This window comes from Crocuta crocuta, unplaced genomic scaffold (genome assembly GCF_008692635.1).
Source record: "Crocuta crocuta isolate KB4526 unplaced genomic scaffold, BGI_CrCroc_1.0 scaffold333, whole genome shotgun sequence".
Taxonomy (NCBI): Eukaryota; Metazoa; Chordata; class Mammalia; order Carnivora; family Hyaenidae; genus Crocuta; species Crocuta crocuta.
Window position 1 is genome coordinate 3,776,645 of NW_027532856.1, and position 11,389 is coordinate 3,788,033.

General features: G+C 35.2%; 1 protein-coding gene across 2 annotated transcripts in view; it reads right to left on the reverse strand.

Annotated features, from left to right (window-relative positions):
* Window positions 1-710: 710 nt before the first annotated feature.
* Window positions 711-11,389, reverse strand: part of GDPD1 (glycerophosphodiester phosphodiesterase domain containing 1) — a 56,219-nt gene continuing 45,540 nt past the window's right edge. Inside the window, exons 7-11 of one of the 2 annotated variants that reach the window (XM_077745537.1) lie at window positions 9,472-9,605; window positions 3,881-3,940; window positions 2,606-2,657; window positions 1,972-2,191; window positions 711-1,639 (exon numbers count right to left, since the gene is read on the reverse strand). In XM_077745537.1, the coding sequence (XP_077601663.1) occupies window positions 2,069-2,191; window positions 2,606-2,657; window positions 3,881-3,940; window positions 9,472-9,605 (369 nt within the window). In that variant the 3' untranslated portion in view covers window positions 711-1,639; window positions 1,972-2,068. Of the gene's footprint in view, window positions 1,640-1,956; window positions 2,192-2,605; window positions 2,658-3,880; window positions 3,941-9,471; window positions 9,606-11,389 lie in introns of both variants that reach the window. The other variant, XM_077745536.1, reaches the window with a different exon arrangement.

Below are 11,389 nucleotides of genomic sequence, written 5' to 3' on the forward strand. Positions count from 1 at the left end.
GAGCCTGTCTTCAGATTCTGTATCTCCTTCTCTCTGACACTCCCCTACTCTCTCTCTCTCTCTCAAAAATAAATAAAACATTAAAAAATTTAAAATATATATATAAAAATAGGGGTACCTGGGAGGTCNAACATTAAAAAAGAATAAAATAAATAAATAATAATAAATAGGTAGGTAGGTAGATAGGCAGATAAATAAATAAATAGTGACACTTCAGTCAGAAAAGCAGTATTGAGATGTTATTGTGAATACCTACTATCTTATTATAGAGACTATATACTTATATTAAGTGAATTAAGGTCACCTTGACTATAAAATTAGGAAACTTTTTTTTTAAGTTTTAAAGTAAACTCTATCCCCAACATTGGGCTTGAACTCATAACCCCCAGATCAAGAGTCATATGCTCTACCAAATGAGCCAGCCTGGTGCCCCCAAATTAGCAAACTTTTAAAACATGACTTTGTAAACATCCTTCCCATATTAGGTACTTTATCTTCTACTGGTTGACACAAAATAATTTCAGGTGCTCTGAATCATAACAAAGCAAAATTCAGAATGAAAAAATAACAAAAAGAATCATATCTAAACAATCAAAATGATCCCTAGCAACAATAACCATAAATTATAGTAAGTGAAAGTAAAAATGATATATTGGATTACCTCCCCAAGTTATTGTTCAAATGCCAAGAAGCAACTTTTTACCATAGAGTGTTTCCATATTTTCTTTTATTTTCCTTACTCTAGAGATAAAGAGCAGATGTGTATACTCACATTATCAGTTCATCACTTCATTAAATAGGTTCTGGAGAACGTATAAAATCTATGAAGCATATTTGGAATTACAACTGCAAAAAAGCAATGAAGAACCCTTATTTTGTTCTTGTAAAATTTTATTCCAGATTAAACAAAAAAGCAAAATGTTATTTATATCATCCAGAGATAGATGGGAGTATAATCATCCTTCATAGCTGCTAGCTGGCAAACTCCAAATGACAGATGTAATCTAGGTAAAAGACCCTCATTATTCCAGATTATATTTACCTCCCAAAGAGATCATGAAAATTAGTCAAAAATATTAGAAACAGATTTACATGAAGTCATATCAGAAAAGCTGAGAAAGTGATGCCTAATGCTTTGAGAAATTGTTTCCACTTAGTATTCAGAAGACTAAATCCTTAAAGGTTAGGGACAGGTGGGTTATACCTTAAGGATTAAAACAGTGATGTGTATTTTCATCAGTTTTATAGGATTATTAAGATTCAAGATGTTATTTAAAATCTAGATGTAGGATCAAACAGTCATTGCCAAAAATGGAAAATTTACATTTCTTTAGAGGAAACATAAATATGTGACTATGTGGATCTTGTCTTAATTTACATTTGATAATTCCCATTTTAAATGTTATGGAAAAGAAAGGACATGGTAGCACTGCTACGCTGAACAAGATTCCAAGATTCCATTAACAACAGCAACCAAGAAATTTTATAGTCTACAGTTTTTATTTCTGATCAGGTAAAAAGTTTCAGTTCTTTCTTGAGTTTGCCTTCTGTTAACAATGTATAGCTTGTCAGATAACTACATCACTGATTTCTAAGCTCTCCTTTACTGTATTTTCTTTCCTCTTTCATCAAGATGTACCTGGAAATAACAAGACGACTCAGAATAGCTGTAGTGGCCTTCAGTAATTTTGCTTTACTAATTAGGTTGATCTTATTCCAGTGAAGGCTAATGTCAAATTTATCCAATAGTCTTTGATTTTAGAATTACTTATAATAGAACACTGCATCATATACAGAACTCTTGATCAATAATCTTCTAGTTACAATTCATAACCAGTTATCTTTCTAAACAAACTATTTACAAATGTAAATTTGCAATATTGTTTAAAATAAATATACAATATATAGTTTCTACATTCTCAGACAAGCTTAAAAATGAGGTAATAAAAACTTAACTGATTAAACCTTTACCATTCTGGAAATGGCTTAGGAAAATGATGGCAAACTTTTTTTTTTCCCCCTTAGGTCTCTTCATGTTTTCTTTGAATGCTTCTGAGTATCTCCTTTTCTATGTTGAAAAATTATGTAAAAAATCCTTAAGCTTCGTTGGATAGTCTGTCATCACCCCAGTTGCTCCCAAATCAAAAGCTCGTTTGTATTCTTGTTCTTCATTTAATACCCAAATATACACCTGAAAATTAGAAGCATGAGAAGTATGAGAAGAAATGTTAAAATAGAAAATTATTTTTATAATTGCATTTATACACTACAATCTCAGCAGACCTAGAAACAACCTTCTAAACATGTAATTTTAAAAAATTATTTAACCCTTTAAAAATATTTTACTTTACTCATTAAATGTACACTGTCCCGCCCTTTGGCTTCAGCTAATCTCTCCTGTATACATAAGGGGACTCCACTTACTGAAATGCCAATGCTTTCTTATCAAACATAAGGCAGAACTTAAGGTTTTCATATGTGAACCAGTAAAGCAGCAGCAGCAGAGCTGGGCCCAAATTAAGTCAGTTAAAAGTTTCTGCCCTTTACACTTGTGTTATACTGGTGAGCCACACTGTTTCCAAAATGCATCATTCCAGAAACTTACCTGAATGCCTCTGGCAGTGAGGTGGTCAAACAAGGCTTTTCTCATTAGCAAGCTAGAAAAGAAAAGCAGAACCAATTTAGTTATTTCTTAGCTCTAACAAAGGACTATAATCAGTTCTTAGACCTAAATTAGTCTAACATTCAGAATTATAATTCCTACTTAAATTTAATCCCAATGCTATAACACAATGGCCTCAAGTGGCCTCACAATAACTACTGTGAATACATTTATGTCTTAACTGCTGCGTCTCCTTTCACTGCTGGCTGCCTGCTGGTGGACAACCAGAACCTGCTTTCTGTTCCTTCTGTAACTAGATCCTCAAGAGACCCATTCTTATTGAAGCCACTCAGTAGAGAAGAGGCTTCTTGTATTTCCCTGTTGACACCATAATGAGAGTCAGAAAGAGCTGAGAAGTCTGTTTCTAACTTTCCAAGTTAAAATAAGGTAGTGGACTTGGGCCAAGTTCTATAATATCATAATTTATTTACATAATGGATTGGTCTTTCAAGTCCAATCTTAGAAATCTAACGTTTGTTAATTACACTATATATAAGAAAACCTCCTTTTTCAGAGTTCTAAATAATTGACTTAAAAGTGAACACTCAGAATACAAATCACTTGAGCATGATGGGAATGAACTATATGGGAAAGTTATACATATTATTTCTATTCTGTTTATGTCTATTAGAATGATTAACAGAAATGAAACATAACAGCAACATTGTGGTATTTATCTAAAATTAAACTCAACATGTCTTAGAAATGAGAGTATTTTCTTTGAAGTAGATGCCCACCCTGCAGGTGGGGCTTCCTTTCTGCTATTAAATCTTGGTGCAAATTTTTCTGGACAAATGTGCCACTAGTCAATATATACTTTTACATACAGTGTATTGCTATACCCACTTCTTTCACCAACTCTTTCTTTGACTGCAGGTTACTGAAAACAGCACAAACAGGTGGAAGGGGATGGCTATATATACCAGCTCTGCTACTAACTAGCTAGATCACCCTAGGCTGATCATTTACTTTTGGGTAGGAGGGCACTCAGTTTTCTCCTGAAGCTGGATGAGATTGTCTCTCAAGATTCCTCTTACAGTTTTCTGACTAGTAGTTAAGGTAGTTCTAAATAACTCATACACATCCACCTGTGGAGTAGGTGCTCAATATGTTCTTGTTACAAATCATATGCAGAAAGCTTCCTCTAAATTATAAACATAGTACTTAATAGATATAGCTAAAGCAATAACTTGCATATCAAAAAACTAAAATTCTTACATATCAGAAAGCCAGATGAGAAATTTTTGACTTCTGGACATAGTGTGTGGTTCTTTTAGCCTGAAGCAAAATAAAAATTTGAAACATACATTAGAAACACAGGAAGGCATCAGTGTGATAAAATAAAATGAGTCCAAAAACAAAAACAGTGCCTTGCACTTAGTATGTGCTCAAAAAAATTTTATTTAAAAAACAAAGTCAATTAAAATAAAGCCCATTTGGGTCTCTGTTTCTATTGTTTGAGCTATTTGTTTTTTGCTACCACTACCAAAAGGTAACAAAAAATAATGAAAGTTATCTTTCCAGATCCTGGGTGCCTGGGGTTCGTATGTTTTCTCTTTTTTGGTGAAGCCTTTCTCACTGTATCTGCTATAACTGAATATACAGTAGATTTAGTATATGTGCTGCCAAAGCAAGCACATACAGTACACAGTAGGTGTAAACATACAACCAAGCTTTACTACAAATTAAAAGACATATGGAGTAAAAATGAGACTAAAAAGATCCTGAAAGCATGTTTTTTCTTCCCTTTTCAATATTTAAAGACTTGGGTACTGTTTTTTTTTTTCTTTTTTTAGTTTTTTTTTTTTTTTAGTTTTTATTTAGTGTCCAGTTAACACACAGTGTAATATTAGTTTTCAGGTGTACAATATAGTGATTCAACAATTCCACATATCACCCAATTCGCATCACAACAAGTGCTCTTTAATCCCTATCACCTATTTAACCCATCCCCCAACCTCTTTCTGGTAACCATTGAATTGTTCTCTATAGTTAAGAATCTGTTTCTTGGTTTGCCTCTCTTTTTTTCCCCTTTGTTTGTTTTGTTTCTTTCCCCCCCCAAATGTTTAAATATTTACTTATTTTTGAGAGAGAGAGTGTGTGAGCATGAGTGGGGGAGGGGCAGAGAGAGATGGAGAGAGCAACCCAAGCAGGCTCCCCACTGTCAGCGCAGAGTTGGACATGGGGCTTCAACTCACGAAAACATGAGATCACAACCGGAGCTGAAATCAAGAGTCAGTTGCTTAACCGACTGAGCCACGGAGGTGCCCCGTTTGTTTTGTTTCTTAAATTCCACAGGGAGGTGGTGGGGGGGGNGGTATTTGTCTTTCTATGATGGATTTTTTTCACTTAGCATACTACTACTGTATCACCTTCTTTATCCATTCATCAGCATATGAACATTTGGGCTGTTTTCCATCATTTGGCTATTGTAGGTAATGTTGCTATAAACATCAGGGTGCATATATCCCTTTGAACTAGTATTTTTGTATTCTTTGTAAATACCTAGTAGTATGATTGCTGCATTATAGGGTAGTTCTATTTGAGGAATCTCCATAACGTTTTCCAGTGGCTTCACCAGTTTGCATTCCCACCAACAGTACATTAGGGTTAGCCTCTTTCTCCACATCTTCACCACCACCTGTTGTTTCTTTAGATTTTATTTTAGCCATTCTGAAGGGTGTGAGGTGATATCTCATTGTAGTTTTGATTTGCATTTCCCTGATGATTAGTGACGTTGAGCATCTTTTTCATGTGTCTGTTGGCTGTGTGTCATATGTCTCCTATGAAAAACGTCTACTCATATCTTCTGCCTATTTTATAATTGGATTATTCATTTTTGGGGTGTTGAGTTTTATAAGTTCTTTATAGATTTTGGATACTAACCCATTATCAGATATGTCATTTGCAAATATCTTCTCCCATTCTGTAGGCTGCCTTTTAGTTTTGCTGATTGCTTGCTTCACTGTGCAGAAACTTTTATTTTGATGAAGTCTTAAAAGTTTATGCTTTTGTTTCCCTTGCCTCAGAAGACATATCTAGAAAAAATTGCTATGGCCAATGTCAAAGAAGTTACTATCTGTGTTCTCTTCTAGAATTTTTATGGTTTCGGGTCTCACATGTAGGTCTATAATCCCTTTTGACTTTATTTTTTATGTATGGTGTAAGAAAACGGTCCAGTTTAATTCTTTTGCATGTTGCTGTCCCAGTTTTAACAGCACTACTTGTTGAAGACACATCTTTTTCCCATTGGATATTCTTTCCTACTTTGTCAAACATTAATTGACCATATAAATGTAGGTTCATTTCTGGATTTTCTATTCTGTTCCATTGATCCATGTGTCTATGGTACTGGTATGTGCCATACCAGTATGTTTTGATTACTGGTATATTTTGATTACTACTGCTTTGTAATATAAGTCCAGAATTGTGCTGCCTCCAACTTTGTTTTTTTTTTCTTTGGCTATTCAGGGTCTTTAGTGGTTCCACAGAAATTTCAGGATTGTTTGTTTTAGCTCTATGAAAAATGCTGTTGGTATTTTGTTTAATTTTTTTTTTTTTTTAATTTCTAGGAGAGAGAGAGAGAGAGACAGCATGAGCAGGGGAGGGTCAGAGAGAGAGGGAGTGACAGACTCTGAAACAGGCTCCAGGCTCTGAGCTGGCAGTCAGCACAGAGCCCGATGCGGGGCTCGAACCCACGAACTGCGAGATCATGACCTAAGCAAAAGTCGGACGCTTAGCCGACTAAGCCACCCAGGCGCCCCAAATGCTGTTGGTATTTTGATAAAGATTGCATCGAATGTACTGATTGCTTTGGATAGTATAGACATTTTAACAATATTTGTTCTTCCAATCCATGAGCATGGGAAGTCTTTCCATTTCCTTCTGTCCTCTTCAATTTCTTTCACCAGTGTTTTATAGTTTTCAGAATACAGGTCTTTCACGTCTTTGGTTAGAGTTATTTCTAGGCATCTTACTGGTTTTGATACAATTATAAATCGGATTGATTCCTTAACTTCTCTGTCACCTCATTATTGGTGTATAGAAATGCAACAGCTTTCTGTACACTGATTTTGTATCCTGTGACTTTGTTAAATTCATTTATCAGTTCTAGTAATTTTTTGGTGGAGTCTTTCAGGTTTTCTATATAGAGTATCATATGATCTGTAAATGGTGAAAGTTTTACTTCTTCCTTACCAATTCAGATGCTTTTATTTCCTTTTGTTGTCTGATTCCTGTGGCTAGGACTTCCAGTACTATGTTGAATAAAAGTGGCGAGAGTGTACATGGCTGTCTTATTCTTGACCATAGAGGAAAAGCTCTCCGTTTTTCCTCATTTAGGATGATATTAGCTGTGGGTTTTTTATATACGGCCTCATTATGTTGAGGTATGTTCCCTCTAAAACTACTCTGTTGAGGGTTTTTATTTTGAATGATGTTGTACTCTGTTGAATGCTTTTTCCCATCTATTGAAATGATCATGATTCTTATCCTTTCTTTTGTTAATGTGATGTATCATGTTGTTTGATTTGCGAATAGTGAATGTAGGCCCTGTTTGTTTTTTTTTAAATTATCTTTTCTACTGAAAGAGCATACTTGACCTTTAGACCTACGCTGAGTTCCTTCTTCAATTTCCTCGATGCCAAGAGCAGAACAACTACCTGTGTCATTAACTTGGCATTGTACCCAAAGCAAATCTCTGGTTAGCCTCTCTATACTATGATGACTTCTCAGCTTCTAAGTTTAATAGCACACAGTGATTTTCATTCTCTCCAGATCTTTACTTCTTGTTTCCTTTTTAACTTCTCCTGTCTATACTCTTAGAATATTTCTGAGTCTCCACACTTAAATTCACTCTTTTCTTTCTCTCTGAATTCAGTTTTTATTAGAAGCTCTCCGAATAAAATCCCCTTTCCTCTAACTCTAGCCTATGTAGGAAGTACTGGTTGCAGTTTCAGGAATTTCAAGGATTTAGTATCTCAAACATTAATTAGCTCATTAAACAAATTATTATGTTGTCTTAGGAAGCACCCACTGTGATCTGTAAAAAATAAAATGAACATACGCACACACACAATATTCTACCTTGTCTTAATCCACATTTTTTTAGAGAAAAGATTAATTCTATGAAGTTTGTTCATATGTCTGTATTTCAGTAATACCTATATGAAAAAGAAGCACGTGCACATAATCTAGAGAGCACATAGTTCATGCCAGGCCAGAGGAAACCTAAGTACTTTAGGAATAAATGGTTAGCAATCATTTTAATCCAGCAAATGAAAATGGTTTCTTTGTAGGCAAGAAGTGATTTATGTTTTGTTTGATAAATAGCTACAAAAAACTGCCCATAAATATAATTGGGAATAGGTAAAATAAACATGCTCATCACAAAGAAACTCAAATTGGAAAACAAGCATGAAACATAGATGCTAAATACAAAGGTACCAACCAAACTGTTTTTCTTACCAATATTTCCCAATCACTGCTGCACTAATGTTCAGCTTGATTTTTTAAAGTTCTGTTTGGGGATGAAAAGAGTTTCCATGCAAGTGAGATCACATTTAATTTTATTTTTAAGTAATCTCTAGGCCCAATGGGGGTTCAAACTCACAACTCTGAGATCAAGAGTCACATGCTCCACTGACAGAGCCAGCCAGGTACCCCAGACGACATCACATTTAAATGATCTCCCCCAAGAATTCCAAATTCCTTTGTCATGACTCTGACTATTATAAATTCACAGCTAGAAATGACATTCTAATGGTGCAGGATTATGAGATAAAGCTATCTTTTTCTGATAGCAATGATAAACACAATTGAACAATAAAAGCTATAATTTATTAAGCGCTTATTATCTGCCAGGTGGTGCTAAATGTTTTATATATTTTTATCTTTGCAGTAAATAAGTGTGTGAAAAGCAAGGCTTTGTGCCCAGGAAAGAGATTACGTAGATATAGAAGTCTCTATTATAAACGAACACTATCCTTTTCTGTCTCCTATCTCCCAGAGCTTTTTTTGGTTGTTGTTACAGTGGTGGTAGTTTTTCTGCCTCAGCGTAATAATAATAGTGGTGAATTTGGAGTTTAATGGAATTCCCACGTCCTATTGTGAACAAAGTACAAGCACGTTAGGGAAGGTGGAGGGCAATTGCTATTACATGTTAGCGTAAAAGCTTCAACAATTAAGCTCAATTCTTTGTATCTGACTTCTGAGTACACAGGCACATAAAGTCATTGATACCTGAAAAGGGTCCAGATTAAATATTTATAATCCTAAATTGTTCATTTTAAAAAAATATGTCTTAATTATATCAAAAGTCATTATTAATATAGGTCAGTTAATCAAACATGTAAAAAACTACAGCAATCTATTCTTATTCTTTTTTTTTAACGATTTTATTTTTTTTAAGTAATCTTCACATGCAATGTGGAACTCAGACTTACAATACCAGTATCAAGAGTCACATGCTCAGGGCACCTGGGTGGCTCAGTTGAATGGATATCCAGCTTTGGCTCAGGTCGTGATCTTGTGGTTTGTGAGTTTGAGCCCCGAGTTCAGCTCATTTCTGTCAGCGCAGAGCATGCTTTAGATCCTCTGTCCCCTTCTCTCTCTACCCCTCCCCCACTCATGCTCCCTCTCACTCAAAAATAAATAAAACATTAAAAAGCAAAAAAGAGTCACATGCTCTGCCAACTGAGCTAGCCAGGTACCCCTACAGCAATCTATTATTTATCACTGATATTGATATTAATGAGCCTTGATCTTAGACCCCTATAATAATAGTTGATGAAAACAGAGTAACCACTTACTTCAATATGATTGAAGGCATTGGGATTTCAAAAAACTGTTCTCGAATGGGCACAAAGGGCAAAAGACCAGTGAAGAACAGGCCAAGAATAAGCAGAACACGTTGTAGACTGAAGAGTATAGGAATATCTGAATTCTAAAAGATACAAACAATATTATGTTACTTTATAACTGCTCAAATAAAGAAGATTATTTCACATCCTCAAAATTTCCAGGACTATATCTGGACACTTGTTAAAAGCACTCCCTGAATTATCAATATCCATCTCCAAACACACCACATTTAAAAAACGGTTGGTCCTTGACAAATGGGTTAGGATCTATCTTGGAGCCCTATAGCATTAATTGATAATATTAAAGTTTCCCTATTCCCTAATCTCTGTTTTTGCACCACCACTTCCGTCTGTTGGTGACAGTGTTTATTGCTAGAGATCAAGCACACTAAATCTAACAGAACAAGATAAAGAAATGAAGATATGAAACATTCAGTAACCTTACTGCCAGTTAAAAAATATGTAACTGAAGATCAATATATATTCATATATATCTATATATAGATATATAGGTATCCCTATCTATAGATATAGTTATACATTATTTAAGCAAGTTATGATATTGATATGAACATCTATAGATAAAAATATATTAGCACTGTTACAAATATGTCATCTTTCAGCTACATTATGGATCAAATAAAAAAATATTTTGTAAGCTAGTCCAAGAATCTAGCCACCATTTTAGGTTTCTACTGGAAATGTGTTCAAGATTCCAAAACCCGTAGAATGCAAGCTTCATATAGATATGAACTCTTTTTATCTTGCAAAACTGAAACTCTATGCCTAGTATACAACTCCCCGTATCCTCCTCTCCCTAGCTGTTCCTATATTTGTCTTTAAAACAAATAGAAATTATGGTGAGCTAATTTTTTCTATACAAAAGTAATATATTGAAAAACTTATGCAAAAAAGTAATTTATTTTATTATTTATTTATTTTTAATGTTTTTATTTATTTCTGAGAGAAAGAGACAGCATTAGCAGAGGAAGGTCAGAGAGAGAGGGAGATACAGAATCTGAAACAGGCTCCAGGCTCTGAGCTAGCTGTCAGCACAGAGCCCGATGCGGGGCTCAAACCCACGAACCGTGAGATCATGATCTGAGCTGAAGCTGGATGCTTAACCGACGGAGCCACCCAGGTGCCCCTATTTTATTTTATTTTTTAGCAGGCTCTACACCAGCATGGAGCTCAATGTGGGACTTGAAGTGAGATCAATACCTGAGCTGAGATCAAGTCAGGTACTTAACTGATTGATACACCCAGGTGCCCCACAAGTAATTTATTAAAAAAATTTTTCTAATGTTTATTTATTTTTGAGAGAGAGAGACAGAGTACTAGCAGGAGGGGGCAGAGAGAGAGGGATACATAGAATCATAAGCAAGATCCAGGATTTGAGCTGTCTGCACAGAGCCTGACGCAGGGCTCGAACCCATGAACCGTGAGATCATGACCTGAGCTGAAGTTGGATGCTTATCCAATTGAGCCACCCAGGTGCCCCGCAAGTAATTCCCCTTAAATATTAGCTCTAAACTACCCACTTCTTTATTAAAAAATAAAAAAGAGAATAAATAAGTTTGAGCATCTCTTCTGTCTCTATGTTCATATGTCTCTTTGTAATATTTTAGGTTTATTTATATATAGGTGTTTCAGCTGTAACACAATGTACAGGTCCCTGAAAAAATTGATTTATGCAAGTTCATCCACTGAAAATAACAGAACATATGGGAAAAACAGGGTTAGGGGATGACCCTCAAAACTTATACAGCTTTGGACCCAGAAAACTACAAGCAATAACTGGTACTTCTGGGAGCTGTGCAAGGCTGGTGGTGGTGGTTCGGGGTGGGGTGGGGGGGGTGGGATTGGG